Source organism: Heterodontus francisci, chromosome 15 (assembly GCF_036365525.1).
Source record: "Heterodontus francisci isolate sHetFra1 chromosome 15, sHetFra1.hap1, whole genome shotgun sequence".
Classification (NCBI taxonomy): Eukaryota; Metazoa; Chordata; class Chondrichthyes; order Heterodontiformes; family Heterodontidae; genus Heterodontus; species Heterodontus francisci.
Genome location: NC_090385.1, coordinates 82,773,225 through 82,793,277, shown reverse-complemented (window position 1 = coordinate 82,793,277; position 20,053 = coordinate 82,773,225). Strand labels below are relative to the sequence as shown.

The 20,053-nt window shown below is 43.2% G+C and overlaps 1 protein-coding gene across 1 annotated transcript; it reads right to left on the bottom strand.

Moving 5' to 3' along the window:
• Positions 1-1,442: 1,442 nt before the first annotated feature.
• LOC137377436 (T-box transcription factor TBX22-like) lies at positions 1,443-9,126 on the bottom strand. The gene is made up of 8 exons (XM_068047015.1): positions 8,933-9,126; positions 8,191-8,337; positions 7,213-7,314; positions 5,733-5,907; positions 4,599-4,763; positions 2,748-2,812; positions 2,299-2,393; positions 1,443-2,074 (listed from the first exon to the last, which is right to left on the bottom strand). Exons 1-8 carry the CDS (start codon positions 9,124-9,126, stop codon positions 1,443-1,445), a joined length of 1,575 nt encoding a protein of 524 aa, XP_067903116.1.
• Positions 9,127-20,053: the final 10,927 nt, after the last annotated feature.

Below are 20,053 nucleotides of genomic sequence, written 5' to 3'. Positions count from 1 at the left end.
CCTTTTCCTGCCTGTCATTGTAAGCAAGGTAATGCCGCACCGTGGCGGTGTTCTGCCCAAAGGCTCTTTCTCTCCACGCAGGACAGATGAGCATGCCTAAGGAAGAGGATAGATGAGGTGGTTTTCCGGTAGCAAGATAGTACAGACGTTATAATCGCGAAGATTTCTACCTTCCGACATTCAACCATGTCTGCTACTAATCTGCAATTTCCCTTAGCTTGGCCTATCCCCTTAACGTCACAAAACTGTGAATAAATCAGTTAAAGGTAACTTGCAGTTGGTGAAGAAGTTTGCAGATTGACAGGGTCTCTATAAATGGCTGCATGAAACGGCTGTTATTTTTAAAAATACACTTTTGACACTTCGACGTGTGATATCTGAAGGAAGACAGAGAGATACACTGGACTCGAGCTACCGATATCCGATTGGATAGGTACCCGTCTCCTAGGAAACCAGGTAGTCTTTGAAGATGGTTATAGATATAAATGTGAATTAGTTTACTACTCTTCAAGATATTGCCGTGCAGACTGTCAACCCCGTTGATAATGTTTAACCATTGTTTCAAATCAGCTGCTGAAATAAGCATTGATTACAGAAGGAAGCCAGGGGAAGATTGGAACAGTCCCTCCGACATTGATCTTTCTGAACCTCAATGCGAGGACCTCCTGAGTGTCAGAGTATGCCGTTCAAATGCGCATAGACAGTTAAAATATGGCCATAAAGTATTTAAAACCGAGGTATAGGATGACCATAACATATGTAAAGATCGAGATACTCATAAACCATGTCTCAAAGTTTATTGTGGCCAAATAGTGGTTCCACACACACCAGGTGTGAGTCAGATTAAAGTAGTGCTCGTGTTGCTGATTTGTAAAGATCAGAAACGACATCTGATTCCATTGCAAATTTACATGAAATATGTGGACTGTGCTAAGATCGGACTAATCTTTCCAAAGAACAATATGGGGAATAGGCTGGATTCCTGGGAACTTAAAGAATCTAACGAATTTGCATGTTTTAATGTAAACTAGCTCTTGCTCTTGCGACTATTTTCTTTCTAAACCAAGACTATGTTTCTAGCGGGTGCTTATTGGTGATTTTTCAGAAGAATTGTTTAACGAACGCAAACCTAGACATGGTTATTTACAATGATTTCACACTATGATTTCCCGATTCAATTCGAGCAAGTCATGAGGAGTTAGACGTGTTATAGCGGCTCTGCTCGCATTTAGTTACTTTTAAAGCCACAAAAACCGATGTTCCCGATCGCAAATCACGGTCCATGTTTTCCTGCAATGCTTTCGCTGTTGTCTTCTCCGTGGCCTCACGTCTCACAGCTCACAACCGCAGGTATTCGGAGTTAGAACTCGCATTGTAGTCTCCATTCAGTTACAAAGATCCCCGTTCCGTTGGAACCACAAATCCCTGGCCTGCTCAGTCTATCAGAGACAGTGGTTGACTGTCTGCGGCCACTGGCAAAGCTTCCCATCGCGGAAATTTTTCTCGGTCACCAGTGTGCTCGCACTGGGAGAGGGTGAAGTGTTCTGAGCCATCAGTTTAAATGGATTAGCTGCCAGTCGAGAAGATGCAGACAAATTATATCCATAGAAACTGTAAGGGCGCCGCGCAGACAAGTTGTACAAGTCTTGATGCATCTGGCTCTCCTGAGACATGATACTCCCTGGATGCATCACTTGAAGGTGCGAGAGTGTCACACTCGGTGTGAGCTGCAAGTCGTGACCGCTGCAGTTGGCACTTTTCCCGTTGTTTGCAGTTACTGTGTTAAGTGAGGACAAGGAAGGGAAACGAAACATGAGCGGCGGCGGCGAGCTGTTGACTCTCAGCCTGTCGTAGAGCGGCAAGGCAAAACGCTGAGGTCCTGGGCTTCGACCCGGGCCGACCTTGTAACACACCGGCCCGTCGACGTTGCAAAGGTGAGTGTCTCGGCAGCTCATTCCAAGGGAACCCGAGGAGACGTGAAACAAGGGCGGCGAGCAGGACGGAGAGAGTACCGAGCTCAGAGGAGTGGGAGTCCCGGTGCATGAGCTTCCCAGCGGGGACTCAGAGCACCCGACTGAAAAAAAAACGGATCGTCACAATTATATAGAACTGTCTCCGGACACAGGTCACATTATAAACACTGTATGAATAGTTATCACAAGGAGGGGTGGCGCTTCCACACAGTAAACTAGGAAATGTGGAGGAGGAAGATACTCATTTTGCTTCATATATTTAGTGAACTGATATCTTATTTAGATTGCATGACTCCGTGTATAGATTCACAGAAAATACACATACCTGGCTTTTGGATGTTAAAAGCTTGGAAATTTAGCGATGGTCTACAGTTTACAGGTCTCCAGGGATAATTGTCCATTACTCGTTCTAGACTAACCCTAAATGCAAGATGCCAAGTTAGAGTTTTAATAGTGCTTTGATCTGAAGTATCACATGTATCTACTGTTCTTGGATTGTCTTGAATATATTTTTTAGAAACATCGCCACTCAAAAGTCTTTAACAATTACTACAGCCACTGAATACCTACCATTTACAAGATAACTCGTAAGACGCCCCCGCCCACCCAAAAAAAAAAAATCTGGGCTCGTATATTGGTTGACAGTCGGTATCTGGATCTGTGACTCTAACTATCGTTGTGATATCTCTACACCCATAAATTTGCAAAACATTGGAAATCATGCTGATAGGAGCGTGAGTTGAGCATCAGTTCAGAGGTCGGGGTTTTTTGTACCTGTTTCTCCCAGGATCTCTGAACCCTTTGGCGAAAGGATTTCTGTCAATTTTCAACCTTGTGATCTGTAAGAATAAGAAAACACGAAGATACAAATAAGAACAGGTAGATCTAAATGATAAATGCCACGGGAAGATTCACGAATGTTAGAACTGTTTGGGAAACGTGGAATTCAAGATCAGTGGACAGAATTAAACCGGACAGAAAGTTTATGACCTGAATGCGGGTTTCAAAGAACGTTAGTATCAGAATAAGTTATAGATGCGACCGATATCTAATTATAAGAACTATAACTATTTAAATATAAATTTGTGCTTAAAATTGACATAAAATATTAGAGAACGGCACAGTAGCTAAAAAGAACACCCACATTGTGTAAAGATCTATTCGGGAATTTTAAGTAACGAATAGTATTTATCTGTTGATTAAAGATATAGAGCATATGGTTTATATACATATATATATATATACACAAATAATATCTGAATGTATATTATCAAGTAAATAATAATGCACGTCTATAGATGTATAGATATAATTGTGTTGTACCTTGAAGACAGCCTCCTAACAGGAGGTACCTGTTCCCTCCTACGTGGCCGTATCCCTCTTCATCCTACTTGTCAATATCCTTCTCTCCTTTCATTCAGTGACCCTCTCCCTCCGACCTGTTAGTGAACCACTCCCTCCTCCTTGTTAGTGTCCCTCTTCGTCCTTTCTGTCCATGTCTCTCTCCCTCTGACCTGTCAGGGTCCTTCTCCATCTCCTACCTTTCCATGTCCCCTTCGCCTCCTGTCAGTGACCCTCTCCCACCCCTACCTGTGAATGTCCCTCTGCCTCCTACCTCAGTGTCCCTCTCCCTCTCCTACCTGTCAGTGTCCCTCTCCTTCCCCTACCTGTCGGTGCCCCTCTCCTTCCCCTACCTGTCGGTGTCCTTCTCCCTCTCCTACCTGTCAGTGTCCCTCTCCCACTCCCCTACCTGTCGGTCCCTCTCCCTCTCTTACCTGTCGGTGCCCCTCTCCCTCCCCTACCTGTCAGTGCCCCTCTCCTACCTGTCAGTGCCCCTCTCCCTCCCCTAACTGTCAGTGCCCCTCTCCTACCTGTCGGTGCCCCTCTCCTACCTGTCGGTGCCCCTCTCCCTCCCCTACCTGTTGGTGCCCCTCTCCCTCCCCTACCTGTCGGTGCCCCTCTCCCTCTCCTACCTGTCAGTGCCCCTCTCCCTCCCCTACCTGTCAGTGCCCCTCTCCTACCTGTCGGTGCCCCTCTCCCTCCCCTACCTGTCGGTGCCCCTCTCCCTCTCCTACCTGTCGGTGCCCCTCTCCTACCTGTCGGTGCCCCTCTCCCTCTCCTACCTGTTGGTGCCCCTCTCCCTCCCCTACCTGTCGGTGTCCCTCTCCTACCTGTCAGTGCCCCTCTCCTACCTGTCGGTGCCCCTCTCCCTCCCCTACCTGTCGGTGCCCCTCTCCCTCTCCTACCTGTCGGTGCCCCTCTCCTACCTGTCGGTGCCCCTCTCCCTCTCCTACCTGTTGGTGCCCCTCTCCCTCCCCTACCTGTCGGTGTCCCTCTCCTACCTGTCAGTGCCCCTCTCCCTCCCCTACCTGTCGGTGCCCCTTTCCCTCCCCTACCTGTCAGTGCCCCTCTCCTACCTGTTGGTGCCCCTCTCCCTCCCCTACCTGTCGGTGCCCCTCTCCGTCTCCTACCTGTCGGTGCCCCTCTCCTACCTGTCGGTGCCCCTCTCCCTCCCCTACCTGTCGGTGCCCCTCTCCCTCCCCTACCTGTCGGTGCCCCTCTCCCTCTCCTACCTGTTGGTGCCCCTCTCCCTCTCCTACCTGTCGGTGTCCCTTGCTTCCCTACCTGCTGGTTCTGGTAAGCTGTGACAGTTGTGAATTCAGTCTCGGGGAATGCGAATGTCTGGACTCCATTAGGCGGGAGGAACTGATTCACAGTCACGTCCACGTCCGCCTCTTTCACTATCACATGGATTCGCGGCCGATACTTATGCATTGACTGTAGAATAATCTGGGAAGCGTGAGAGAAATATTGAAAAGACGTTCCATTTACAATAACATTTATCAAAAGGTATTGTGTACTTTGAACAGTTCACTGATCCTTCACCTCCTCTCAGTTGTAATTTATGCTTTTGAAATAAAGGTCGAATATGAGAGCAAAATAAAATAAGAGCAAAATGCATGTGTGTGAAATAAATGAACGATTATTAAAGGTATTGATAAATCTCCTCAGCTGACGATATCGGGACTGAAAGCAACAGGAATCTAACAATCTGACCTCACTCTCGACTGTTTGAGCAGTCATTGCATTCGCCTGAGGTATTATTGCCAATTGTGATCAGCAATGGCTGAGGGCCGGAGAAGGTGCAAATCTGTAGGATCACGACAAGAATGCAACAGATGTCGGGCACAAGCGAGCCTCTCCCGCGGCTGAGAAAACGTGTCCCATGCAGTTCACTGCAAATCAAATGCCAGAATTATCGAATTTACAGCGCAGGAGAGGGACATTCGGCCCATCGTACCTGTGCACATTTTTGAATGAACTGTCCAATGATTCCCACGCCCCTGATGTTCCTCATTGCCCTGCAAATTTCTCCTTTTCACGTATTTATCCAATCACATTGTGAAAGCTACTATTGAACCTGTTTTCACCACCTTTTCAGGCAGTGCATTCCGCAACATAAATACTTTACTGCCTGAATATTGCACACCGTCACTCACATTCTCTCACACACACACATCTTATATTTATATAGCGCCTTTAACGTAATAAAATGTCCCAAGGCGCTTTACAGAAGCACCATACTAACTGTCACAAACACACGCTGTCACATAGACACACACTCACTCTCTCAAGTTTGAAAATTATTACATCCAAAAGATATTTGTTGGGTTTGTTGAGGTTGAGGTTATAACAATACTACTGTTTTCGGGACATGCATTTCTCAGAAGACGTTAAGATTGGAGAACAAATGCCTACATGTCCCTTCTCGTCCATGTCATTGTTGGTAAGTTTCACCCGGTCAAAGCTGACGATCTGTTTCATCCAGGACTCCCCTGAAGCTGGCGAGTCAGGGTGGACGTAGAGCCTGGGCGTTAGCGGCGACTGTTCGGTGTTTCCAGCTACCATCCACTGTGAGCTGTGGTACACGTACCTGCGAACACCACACAAGGAGTGAATATCTGGTTGGAGCGAAGGGGGAGGGGTTGGGGGTGGCGTTGGTTATTGAATATGGGAACCAAGCAGCAAATGTTAACGGGTGTAAGAATCACAGAATAATATAGCACAGAAGGGGGCCATTTGGCCCATAGTGCCTGTGCCGGCTCTTTGAAAGAGCTATCCAATTAATCTAATTACCCTACTCTCCCCCCACAGTGCTGTAAAATTTCTCTTTGGAAAGTGATTATTAAATCTCCTTCCACCAGCTTTCCAGACAGTACATTCCCGAACACAACAACTTGTGCAAAAAACAAATCATGTCCTTTCTGGTTCTTTTGTCTTAATTGTGTGGTCACTGATCCTGCTGTAACTGAAAACTCTTTCTTCTTATTTACTCTATCAAAGCCCTTCATAATCTTGAACATTAACCAATCTCTTGTTAACCTTCTCTGCTCTATGGCGAATAATCCTAGTTTCTCTAATCTTTCTATAACTGAAATCATTCAAACCCTGGTAGCATGCCAATAAATCTCTTAGAACAACTTGCAGCGAGATAGCGCCTAAACCAGTCACAAAGAGATTGGCATGCAGTAAATTGCTTTGAAATCCAGTTCCTGTTATGTAGGGGAACCCCATTAACTGTGTATTAATGGAGACAGGCCTTATTTTGATCATGGTTATTGCTGTGTTTACAGCCACAGCCTGATTATGTTTTGAGTCATACGTTGTCGCTCTGATTTGCAGTTCAGCGGCAACGCTTCAGCTCCGCTTGTTTTGTTCAGTTCTGATGTAAGGCCACTGGCCTGAAAGGTTAACCCTGTTTCTCTCTCCACACATACTGCCAGACCTGTGAGTATTTCCAGAATTTTCCGTTTTTATTTCCGATATCCGGCATCTGCAGCATTTTGCTTTTGTACCTATTTCTCACCGAATGTTAACAAATGTGAAGAAAAGCAACTCATTCTCCAAGTTGTTAACTCGAATCATTCTTTAATCTGGCAGATTACAGAAGGCAAATCTTAAAACAAACTTTCTCCACAAAGATGCCCGTACGAGCTGATAAAATTCCAGTTGAAGTAGTTTAATTCCCGGATGTTATATACCCTTTTAAGGAGTAGTATGTTAAAGGTCAAATTGCAGCATAGCCCCTGTACAATGAAGCACAATATCAGTTGTATATGTTAAGATTTAAAGGTCAGCGGAGACGAAAACGAAGCGAGTCGCCTGAACATTTGGTCATTTGCTGTCACAGCAGATGTGCAGTCTCAGATCTGTGCACTGACAGTACAGCTACGGTTACCTGTATCTCTTGGAATCCACAGGGATGATGTCCATGGCGATATAATACTGCTTTGTGGGTGCCAGACCTTTGATTTTCACCCGTACGGCGGGAAACATGCGCCTGCAAACAGATCAGCACCGTTAGATCTCACTTCCATTTCCGCTCTCAACCCGTCCCACTGTTATAGAGACGGGGTGAGGCATCTATTTACAATCAGAGCGTTGATATAGGTGATTAGAATGCATCGCATTTTTCAATGTAATTACATTGGGTTTTGACTGGTTTGAGTATCTAGTTCCCTGATTCCGTCGATTAATAATCAAGGTTATTGGTTTATGGTGACTCACACAGGCACACTTATTATGTGGGGATTTTTTTTTCGTGTTTTGACTATCAAATCCGAACACTCCTTTTCTTTGGGTGTAAACTATAAATTTGCTTAAAATATGTAAAGAGGCGAGCAAGTTACACGTTGTGAAATTTCAGATGAGCAGTTCCAAAAATCTAGAAAATAGTCAGAATATTCGAATTGATTGCCTATTAAACCACTTTTTATGTTTTCCTGCAGCGCCAATGCAAATCCGGTTTTATCAGTCTGGTATCTGTAAAACTCAAAATAACTGTGTCGTCAGACAAGCAAAACTTTCCCAATTTGTAGAACACTTGGGGAGGGGGGGGGGGGGGAGGGGACCCAGTTTATGTGGATCGGTTTAAGAAGTTAATTCTTATTAAGGATCGGCAGTTAAGCCGAGTGATCGCAGGATCTGGTTGAAAAGGAAAAAAAAACCTCGTTTTCATTTCGCGACACCTTGTTTGTTTCACTTTGATATCGATTTTCCCCCCAAAACGGAGGTCCCTTAAAACACCAACAGACTCCCGATTTCGTTATAGTCTGAAGACAGAATCAACCAGAGTAAATTAATAAGGTGCAATGTATTGATACAATCAGTGCTAAACCTCTCTATCATGTACTGACCCAATCTCTCTCCCTCTCACCTGCCAGCTTTAGTGATGATCATTTCGGTTCCAATCTCATGAAATCTCTTCCAGAGGTCTGTCCCTTGTAGTTCTACCTGAAAACCTTCCGAGTCACCACCGCGGGTGATTGGTGACGTGCATGTCCCAGTTTTGGTCCTTTGGGCTCTCGTCTCCACTGGTCGATCACATGCAAAATACCAAAAGCAATGATCCGGTCAAAATCCCCAGCAATCCACGTCCCGTGCCGCCACTCCACATACATTAACCTCCCCGAGCTCCCCATCTGATTTGTATCGCTTCAAGTAGCAACTTGGAAGAACTTTAGACTTCAAAACAAATAAAGTTCAGTCAAAAGTAAATCAAACTTGGAGTCTAGATCTAGAAAATGTTTCGCACAATGGAATTCACTCTAACTTGGCCATGGGATAGTTACTTATTCATTGCATAGTTCATGAAACTAGCCGCTATCATTTAAGATACTGGTTAGTATTACTTCACATCTTTGCTGCTTGTCTTTAAATGTAAACTTATTTCCAGACCGAAGGCGGGCATCGAATCAAATAATCTATTAAAAACCAAATCAAAGATCGGCAAAAACTAAATTTCAAAAACATTGAAGTAAAAAGCAGAACCATAAACGCAGGAACCGAATTACAAATCTATATAAACCAAGTATGAAAATATTGCAATGGTAGTCCTTTGCGGAATTAATCAAGCAGTATAGAAATGTAAAGATCGCGGAGACTTTCCGCTGTTGAACTTGTGTGTGCTGTGAGTGAGTTGTGTCTGACCAGATTGCTCCTTTCCTCGGTGCTTGGGGTGATCAAGTTGGTTCAGCTTGTCGTCGGGCCGGTCTCTCAGCTTCACATCCTCTGGGTCTTCAAGTTTTCTCTTCCGAGAGTTTCCCACCAGAGATTCCACGGAGAAAGCGTGGGCCCGAGTACTCAGAGCCATCGGACTGTTACCATCAAATCCCGGCGCGGAGGCGCCAGTCCCAAGGCCGAAAGGAATAGGAGAGATCGGTTTGAAATCGCGCGTCCGAGCGGAGCTGACAGACCGATGAGATTCGCTCTGTGTCCCGGAATGAGTCTCATTCCAGTTAGCGGTAAAGTTTGACTGGTAGCCGCCCTCTCGGCATCACTCCTGGGCAAAGGAGCCTTTTGTTTTTCCAAAGTCTCTCCTTCAGTGCCAAGAGATGTGTTTCTGGAGGGCGAGAGCTCACCGCCCGTCAAAGTCAAGCCAATAGCAACACACCAATGGAGCCAAGAGCGAGTGAAGCTCCACTAATCACTAATTAGAGCCAAGGAAAAGCCTTCCTTGCACTGGCTGGACATGGACATAATTGCAGCCATACCTGTCTGTCTGGAGGTAGAGTATGTGAATGTGGGCATGTGCAGATCACTATCACCTTTTATTAGTCTTGTGACAAGTTAAGATCAATTTTGGCAAAGAATCCATCTTTAAAGGGAAATGATCTAATAAGGGGCGAATCTTCCATTAACGGTCTGCATATATATAATGTCTATATAATGTGTACATTTTGTATATATGTGTGTATGGGTGTATATATACAAGTATGTGTGTATATGTATGTTTATAATATTTGAACAAGACACAATCTTATGAAGTTTTCATTGAACTGAAAACTCCCCGCGAAACCGCCTCTTTTAATCCATTGTAGTCACTATATAGAAATATCACTTCCGTCGCATTTCATATGTTTGTGTAGTTATTTGCGTGAATTTATGAACAGGATACTGAAATATCAACCAGTGGACTCACATCTCTATCCGAGAGAAGTGTTCCAATGTTGAGATTAAACGATAAAAGTAAAACGACACGCGTTCTGTAACTCAAACAAAAACTGTTGGAAAATCCACGGCGAGTCAGTCGGCATCTGTGAAGGAGAAACCGGTTAATTTTTGCGGTGCAACCACTTTTTCCAAAATATCAATGCATAATTTCTCCTTTCAGACGCTAAGGGACTTGCTGTGTATGTCGAGCCTTTCTTTCGTTCCTGTACGCAGAGATTGGGAGATTGGCATAGGCGAGCGATCAGAACGGAAGCCACTCGGCATTTTACATCAGTATCGTTTGCATTTTCAGCAGTATGACACTGCCATCTTGGGATCTAACCTGAACTACCCGGTGTCTTCTCCATTCAGACCCTCACTCGGGATACGGTGTATCCCTGCCCTTTGCATGGTGGAAACGCTGTAACATTTAGCTCAGTGCTGACAGCGGAACACGGCGGGGTCAGGGGATTAGACACAATACAGCTCCCCAAGACCCAGAGATACCTCGAGAGGTCGGCGATCTGTCCATTGTGGTCTTGTTCCCTATCCGCACCCTTCCCTTACCCTGAGATCTTCCTGCGGTGTTTGGGATTTCGACTGGTGCTAGTTTATTTAATAATTATTCGATTTAATTTTTATCCATTAACTAATGGATAATCTCAGAAACATTGCAAAGACAATTTCAGAACACAGCTCTTCATTGCAATAATTCTCTGTATAGATTAAATTAGCACTTGTGGGTTTTCTTTTAAAGAAAACAACGTTTAGACAAAATATCTCAATGTTTTCGATACCAGTAGTCATTCCCCACAGGGTCCGTGAAAAATAATTAAAAATACTCCACAAAGAGGTCTTGGAGAGATTCTCAGTGTCTGGTATTTGATATCAATGTTTGGACGTGTTTGATACATCTAACGCATGGGACAAACTTTATCTCTAATTCTACTGGAATTCTGCATTCATAAATAACGGCACTGGGAGGGAGTTACAAGTTGATCAGGTCCTGCATTCAGTTTATGACTCGCCTTTCGATTTTCCTTTCCTTGTTGGCTACTGTTAACCTCTCCTAATGCAAATTCCACTTCCAATAACCAAATTCACGAAGCATGAGTAACTGTTCATATAGTTACAAAATTGAGGGAGAATGCTATTGGACATGCAGCCGTAGAGACAGAATTTCTTCTGAAATGATTGGAAATATTGAATACTCAATGTTGTGTACATACTTGTTAACATGGAGCCACACTTCCTTGATCCTGAATTGTGGACATGCAACAATATTGAAAAGTGAATTCATTGTGAATACGAAAATCTTCCGAGACAGTTCAGCAGAAAAGTTTAAAATTTCGAAGGGCAGTTTGTATTAAACTAATCGATCTAATTTTTTTTACATGTACCTGAATAAATTATTCAAAAGAAAAATGTTCTCGTGTTAAAGCGACACTGTTTATAATTGGTAGAAGCAGTTCTAGATTTATTTGACGTGATTAAATGGTGTAATATACTACAATATAAATGCGATTACTGTGAGGTATTTTTCTGCGTTATGTAAATACAAGTGAAATGAACTCCCAGGATCAGTTTAAGATATGATCCAGGTATTAGAAGGTTACAATTCACCACTGATTCACCTCTTATCTATTATAATATTTCATTGTTTTTACAGTTTAAAACACAGTTAACGTTGTGTTTTTACTGGTGAATTTAACACACGTTGTCCAGAAAGGCAAAATAAAAGCCAGGGCAGGAATAACATGGAGGTTGAACGGAACAGAAACACAGCTGACTGACGTGTAACTGGTTCCATATGTAAAAATATTTTCTTTCATGAAACTTGAATGCATGTGGACAAGCAAAGGCTTCTCAGAGGATGTGTATAGCTTTGCGGTACATTCTCCGTTTCCTTTCTCCATTTCAATTGGATTATTTTAACAATTGTTTATACTTTTGGTTTATTGAAATTGACCTAATATTTCCAGCAACCTATGCCTGTGATTGACAGAAGCAAAAGAAAACGCGAGCTTGATGTGGACTGCACATTCTCTCTTTAAGCTGGAACATTCATATGTTTTAACTATAAATTAGATCAAGCTGAACATCCGCAGTTCGATACGGGTAAACACAACGTCCAGTCTATTGGTTAACCTGACCGTAAAGAAGGCACGGATATGCATTACCCTTTACTATTTCCACTTTCCACTCGATTCACCGCACGACTTTAAGGAGCAGGCACTATTTCCTTTAAATGGTTTATTATCCGTTAACAAAAAGGAATTTCGACCTAAATCTGACTTAAAATTAAATATTGCAAAGAAGTTGCAGACTGCATGCGGGACCAAATTTTAAACGCTGACCACAACAGTGTGCTAAATTTCAAACGATTAATCATGACATATTTGTGCATGTGTGGGTATTTATATATGCGTGTATGTTAAATGTATGAATATGTTTTTTCTAACATAGATTAGGTGAAAGTTAAGATTAATTATTCAGCTCCGCCGCTAAACGTTTGCTCGGTTAAACGCCTGTGCAAGGTGATTAATTTCAAATTAAAACGATCACATTTCAAACAGATTCGACAGGAAACATTATAAGCTTTCTGGAATAAACTGCTTTTTCGTCCGATTTATCTTGTACAACAGCTATTCGGATTTTTAAGTGCCTTTTTCTTGGTAATTGTTAAAGAAAATGACTCTTAATTACAGACCAGTCTAATCGTTTCCAAAATAATTATTTAAATGAAATATATTCATACCATTTGTTCTATTATTTTAAGTAGACTGGGCGGAATCTGATTTGCAACTCGTAGTACAAACTACCATCAGATATAAAAATATACTTGCGGAACCGTTAGCAACTGTTTAAAACAAACAAGCGGCAGCATTGTTTGTGAGAAGCAGAGGATTTTTACATATCAAAATAGCAATTTCTCCCGACCAAGTACCAATATCAGCGCCGCATGGACTGAGAAACGAGGCTGAATGGGACCAGTGTCAGTGACATGTCCGGGCGGTGACATATCTCTCCTTCAACAGGTCGGTGAATCTCACAGCTGGACGTCATTCGCCCATTCATTAAATACTTTCACAAGCAAACTCTCTGTCATATGGATAAATGTATGTTAGGAGTCCTTTTTAATAACAAAATTGATGGAAATCTTTTGAAATTAACCAGGGCACGATTATTGCAGTGATAATAAGCGAGAGAGTCGGCAATGGGCCAAAAGTGGCCTATTGATATAAAAATGAACCAACGTTCACATGAACATAGTCTGCGTCGAACAAGTTAACATGATTCGTACAACTTTCGCAGGATTGTTTAAATGCATTTGAAACGACAGGGTTCAAAATAGTCCCGAATAACGAAGACAACTTGAAATAATGGTCAGGAACTTTCACACTTTCCTACAAGTGACTCCAGTCTGATTGTATCGTTCGGATTTGAAACTTGAGAATGCCACAGTTTTTTTCACGGCGTAGCCTGTTGGATCTTTAATAAAGTAAAGCTACATTTCCGCAGAGGGGATTGGCGAGTCTTTGTGGATTATAATCACCCGCACCCTTTTAAAATTCTGAAATTAATTTACCATTTTGAAGTGGATAGGTTACAGGTAGAGGGCCATCTATAACCAGGGTAAACAATAGATCTTGAGGTCATGGAGACCCCAATATCCACTGATTACAGTGAGGGATGCAGCTATAATGTTACATGGTAATTTTTTTTCCTGCGTGAATGTTTAGCGCTATTATACAACTACCTAGCCCGCGTAAACCAAAATGAATTGCTATGTTGGTAGTGAGCTACTTCCTGTAGACAGTCCAATTCTTGAAGCTAAATTCGTCTCCACTGCAGACATGAGTGATGTCACTATCCTCCTAACATTCATTGGCGATCTACCTCAAGCCGCTGATCTCACCCTCAGTGAAGCTGGACAGAAAAGAGGCCGTTTTCTCGCTGTAGTCGGATTAGTTTAAGCAGTAACAACAAAACGTAAGAACTCCGTGCTCAGTGCCGTTTCTCGCCAAATCTATAATGAAACCGTTTGCTTATGCAGGCACAAATAATTAGAAGCGTTTGATTTGACAGAAAGTAAGTCACGCAGTGTTTTTAAAAGATATACAAATGTTAAAAATTACAAATTGTATTTCCTTCCAGGTAACTAGAAAACACAGAGTAACTGAAGGTAGAATTTCACTCAATGTGTTATTAAATTTTAATAGAGCTAACATGACTGTTTTTGTTTCACTTAGTATACTGCAAAGGGTGTGTTTATACAGCAACTTCAGCATGAAGCGGTTTCTACTTTTCAGTGATGCTGAAGTTGCATTGTAACGCTGGAGGCACAGCCCAGCCTGACTAGGTTTGAAGTCCAGCCGCTGACAGCCTTGCAAGAGGTAGGCTCAGAATGCTTGGGCTGACATTACACCACAGTATAGAAAGTGCTAAATGGGCCTAGGATGTTCTGGCTACCCCTCTAAACCTGTCTGTAATTCACTTAAATGTGCAGAAGCACCCATCCACAATCCCGACGTTTACATTTGAACTTCTGGGAGAGGAGCTCTCGAGCAAGGTAATTTTTTAAATCAAAAAATATACTTTATGTGTAACAGTTGTAGATAAAAATCACAAAACAATTCAAATTGGCCATTTCAGAAAGTACAATAAAGATCAGTTTCTTTCCATACAGAACACAAGGTGCCTCACTACTCTTGCCATTCCATGTGCATTTTCATTACATACCAACAACATTCTCTGGTGCATACAGCCCAAGGGGTTTTACATGGTTTTCAGCCCCTCGGGATACTATGGCGGGAGGATCTTACACAGCGGCCTTTCCCCATTCAGCCTTTGCGGCAGCTGCCTCAAGCTTTAGTATGTCCCTCAGCACATAGTCCTGGACCTTGGAATGTGCCAGTCTGTGAGCAAGGTAGTTGGGACCAGGCAGCCTGCACAATATATTCAGGAGATTGCAGATATTACTGACAGGCTGGTAGGTGCACCATAAAAATACATTTCTTAGTACAGGTGCACCATTTATGTCCTGTTACTGCCCCCAAAGAGTGGGAGAAGCAGAGTCAATAGGAAATTTCAAAAGGGGATTGGCTAAATATTTGAAAGGGATAAAATTGCAGGGCTATGGAGAAAGAGCAAGGGGAGTAAATGTTGTCAGCCAGTGAGAACTTGTGGTTTACAAGGTTTCCGCTGACATGTGGGCACAGAACTCTGATGTTGCAATGCATGCGTAGTGCTCCAGGCACTTCTGTTTCTGGTTCTTAAAAGCCTAGCCAGGAGTTCAGCACCCGAAATGCAGGAAGCTATTGTGGTGGGAGGAGGGGAGCAGAGCATGGGGACCAAATGCAACAAAGCCCAGATACCTGTAAGCCCAGTAAACCTGATAAACACTCCATGACCCACACACATAATGCCCCATCAATCAATGTGACTTTGTCCCAGAGTATTTAGTTTGACAGCGAGATTAGTGACAATATGGGTGCTTCTGGTTTTTGATCAACCTTCTGAACATGTGCCACCTGATGACATTACTCTCAGCAAATGCTATAAAGCTACATTTCCATTAGTTACATCACTTCCAATGATGTCACCCTTGCTTGTTCTCATTGAATAAAATGCAATTAAATTAATTAATTATTAAACGAATCTTGCAGTTTAAATTAGATACAATAGTGGATGCTGTGGATTTGTCAAATTAACTTCAGAGAAATGGCCACAACAGCCTGCGTGATTGTGCATTACCAATTCATGGGCTCTCATATTTGAAAGGGCCCACAAGTCAAATGGCCTCTTGCTGTGCTGTAACTATTCCATGATTCTATGATTCTATCTAATTGAGGGGCTGAATTTTATGTTGCCGGTGGCGGCCGTTAAAAATGGTGGCTCGCATGTGCAGGCTGTACTCTGCGGAGCTACTGCAATATTAAATGTGATAGCTCATTGACATGGCCGGGACGGACTGCCCCTGCCAATCACATGTAGGGGTGAGCGGTCCATCCCTGGCAATGGCGTCCAACGCGATTGCACAGGCAGCGATGCCATTTTTAAAGGGCTTTGAGCCCTTACATTTAATTTGAATTTTTAAAGAAATGGTCAGTCAGAATTTATTCAAACAAATTAACTAAATGTTTCAAGCCCCTCTCCCACTCCCCTAATGAGCAAACAATTAATTCCTTGCCCTATCTCCCCCAAATTACTTACCTTGTGCTCCTAACCTTCTCCCCCCAAAGTTCACAAACTTTAATCTTTAACCCTTCCCACAACCCCCCTGACCAATGAAATTAGTTTTACCCTACTACCCGCCCCCGCACTGAGAAACTTACCTGATCCACCCCCCCCCAGCAGTGTCCCGCCTTACATCAACGGATGGAGATCTGATGGTGTGGGAGTGCTGGCTGCTGGCTCCAGTATGGTACTGGATCAGACATCAGGAGTGGGTAAGTATTTAATTCAGTAATTTGCATTTTTAAAAATATGTAAATTTGGCTCCTGTTGCTTAGTGGCAGGGGGCGGGGTGGCGAGGCCTTGCCGCCACCAGCAATATGGGGCCGAGCCTTCCCAGCATGACCCCCAACATCGGGGGACTGTAAACTCCAGCCCCAGGTATTTAAGATGATTAAAGGATTTGATAGGTTCGATAGAATGAAACAATTTCCTCTGGTGGGCGACTCCAGAACAAGGGGACAAAACCTTAAATTTAGAGCTAGGCCATTCAGGGCTGATGTCGGAAAGCACTTCTTTACACAAGGGTATGGAAATCTGGAACTCTGTCCCCATAAAAAGATGTTGTTACTTGGTCAATTTCAAATTTCAGGACTGAGACCAATAGACTTTTGTTAGTTAAGGGTAGCTAAGAGATATGGAACTAATGTGAGTAAGTAGAGTTACGATACAGACCAGCCCTGATCTAATTCACTGGTGGACATGGCTCAATGGGCTAGTCCTGTTCCTAGGCAGCTGTGGCAGTCCAGTAGATCAATGCAGCTGCAAACCAGATATTAGGAGCAGGATGTAAGAGCTGTAGTCACTTCTGTGATGGCGACATTTACTACCCCTGTGTGTTTGAATTGAGCAATTCCCAACCACTAGCACCAAACTTCACCACCCCACCAACACCACCTCCCCCACCACCACCATTCATTTGTTTCTGGTGGGTGTGCTACCAGCAAAATGATCAGGGCCACATACGGGAGGGAAACCACAGCAAAGGTTTAGGTTCTGGTTCGGAGTTTTGGCTGATGTGCCCTGCCTTGCTTCACTTAGGATAAAACCATAGAATCACAGAATGTCATAGCACAGAAGAAGGCCAATTTGTCCAATGTGCCGATGCCGGTTCTTTGTTAGAGCTACCCAATTAGGCCCACTCCCCTGCCTCTTCCCTATAGCCGGGTAATTTTTTTTCCCCCTTCAATTATTTATCCAATTCCCTTTTAAAAGTTACTGTTGAAACCTCTTCCATTACTCCTTCAGGCAGTGCATTCCAGATCATAACAACTCACTGCGTAACATAATGTTTTCTCATGTCACTGCTTTTGCCAAATGCCTTAAATTTAAGTCCTCTGGTTATTGACCCTCCTGTCATTGGAAACAGTTTAGTCTTATATACTCTTCCAAAACCCTTCAAGATTTTGAACATGTCAATTACATCTCCACTTAGGCTTCTCTACTCTCAGCAGAACAACACCAGTTTCTGCAGTCTCTCCACGTAACTGAAGTGTTTCATCCCTGTTACCATTCTTTGCATCCTCTCAAAGTTTTCACATCCTTCCTAAAGAGTGGTGCCTAGAAATGAGCACAATACTCTAGCTGGGGCCGGTTTTATAAAGTGCTATGACCAGGTGAGAAAGATGTCTAGGGTTCCCTTTCAGCCTTCACCTGGTCTTACTGTAACAGGGTTTTATTTTTAAACACACTGTGGTTTGAGCTCCTCCTTGGTGAATCCTTATTCACCGCTTTCCAATTATAAGGTAAAGAACTGAGTACAAACAGGTTTTCATAGTTTTAAAGAAGAAAAGCAAAATTGATTAAAACTTAAACTTAAACTCTAATTCCATTGACGCCTATGGATACATGATGCGCCTGTGCTAGCATGCATATGTGATACACACATGCAAATAGAGACAGAAAAGAGTGGAAGAAAAATAAAGTGGAGCAGTTTGAGGCAATATCTGAAGAGTTTCTTGTTACTGTGTTTTGAGCTCACTGTAGAATCCTTGCTTGTAGGTAATTCTTGCTTTTGGTTGGGGCCCGCTATTCTTCTTAAACTTGGTTCACTGTAGGAGACTTTTCTCTCTTGGCGTTCATGTGTCTTCAATGGATTCCAAAGCTTGTGCGAAAGAAATGAGAGCAGACAGGAGAGAGATGTTCTCAATCCAGGAGTCAGGAGCTTTCTCTCTTCAAACACTGGTTTCTCCAATTTAAAACTCTCAGTTCAAAACTCTGCAACAGCCAGTTAGTCATGTGACTAAACTGGTCTGACCACGTCAGTCTGTGTATTGAAAGCAGGCACTGATTCCTTTGCTCAAACACTGTCTGTTTGTAAGCAAAAAATGTCTGTCCAGCCAGGGGCTTGGTAACCCATTGTAATAGGCCTTCTTTGCTTCCCAGCAACAATTTGAAATTTCATGTCCATGTGGCAAAATTAATATACCTCATTCTTGGCAGATGGGGGCCTGCACGACAAAAGTTTTAGTATAACTTCCTGGCTTTTGCATTTTATGCTTTATTTAAAAAGCAAATATCCTGTCTGCCTATTTAGCAGTTTTCTCAACTTATCCTGCCATCTTCTTTAATGACTTGTGTAAGTGCACCCCAAGTCTCTCTGTTCCTGCACTGTAAGTCTTTTATGTGGACTTGACTTGTTCCACAATTACCTACCCATTCATAGTCAAGAATCTCCTGCAATGACTTCTTTTCCTGTTCCTGTACCATTACCTCTGACCCCATAGATCTATCTTTCACTCTCTTCTATTTCTCATCTGCGTGCTGCCCCTTGACACCATTATCAGAAAACATGAAGTCAGCTTCCGTATACTCATGATACCGAGTTCTATCTCATCACCACCACGTCTCTCGACCTCTCCACTGCCTCTGTGTTGTCAGGCTGCTTGTCCAACATTGTCTGCTACCCCCACCACAAACTCCATTTATACACGGCTGATTCTACACCTCCCAGGTCATTGACTCTGGCTGAAGCAGATTGATCACAAACTTGGCATCGTATTTAACTTGAGCTGAACCTCTGAACCCATATCTTCTCCTTCAGAAAGATCACCTACTTCCACCCCTGACTCCACCCTGCTGCAGCCCACCTGCAATTGAAAACCTCATTCATGCCTTTCCTCCAGACTTGTCTATTCCATTGCATCCTTCACCCTCAATAAAGTTGAGCTCACCCAAAACACTTCTGCATGTCTCCTAACTGGCACTAAGTCCCATTTACCCATCATCTCTCTGCTCGCTGTCCTACAGTGCCTTCCAGTCCACCAATGCTTTAATTTTAAAATTCTCAACTTGTTTAAATCCCTCCATGGCCTCACCCATTCTTATCTGAAATTGATAGTGTTAATGCTGTTATGCCAATGTGCTTTGTTGAATGATAATTTTCTTTGGTCCACAAACTGTGCATCTGAATTTGCACTTTTAAAAGAAAAAAGACATTTTAAAAAGACCAGCTGAAAGGATGACTTCACTGGCAGCTTAAGATGGCTACCTAATTTGCAACACTGTATCCTATACAGCAGTGCTTGTGAGGAGGGAGACAAAATGTCTGCTCATGCCCCAGCAAGAACCAAGACCCAGAAGTTTAAAGGAATGACCTGTTCTTTTTAGCAAGATAGAAATACTACTAACTGCTATATTTGAATGACTGAGTGACTATCATGTGACAAGCTCCTCCCCATCTATGGTTTTAAGCTTGTGTCTTTCTGCAGCAGAGGGAGGAGAAGCAACTGGACTCTGACACGTGCAGATTCAAGTGGGGGTCTCTCTCTGTCTCTCCAGATTCTAGCTTGAAAGCATTCAAATCTTGCTTGTTGACTGACCACTGTTGGCCAGGGGCTGCAAGAAATACA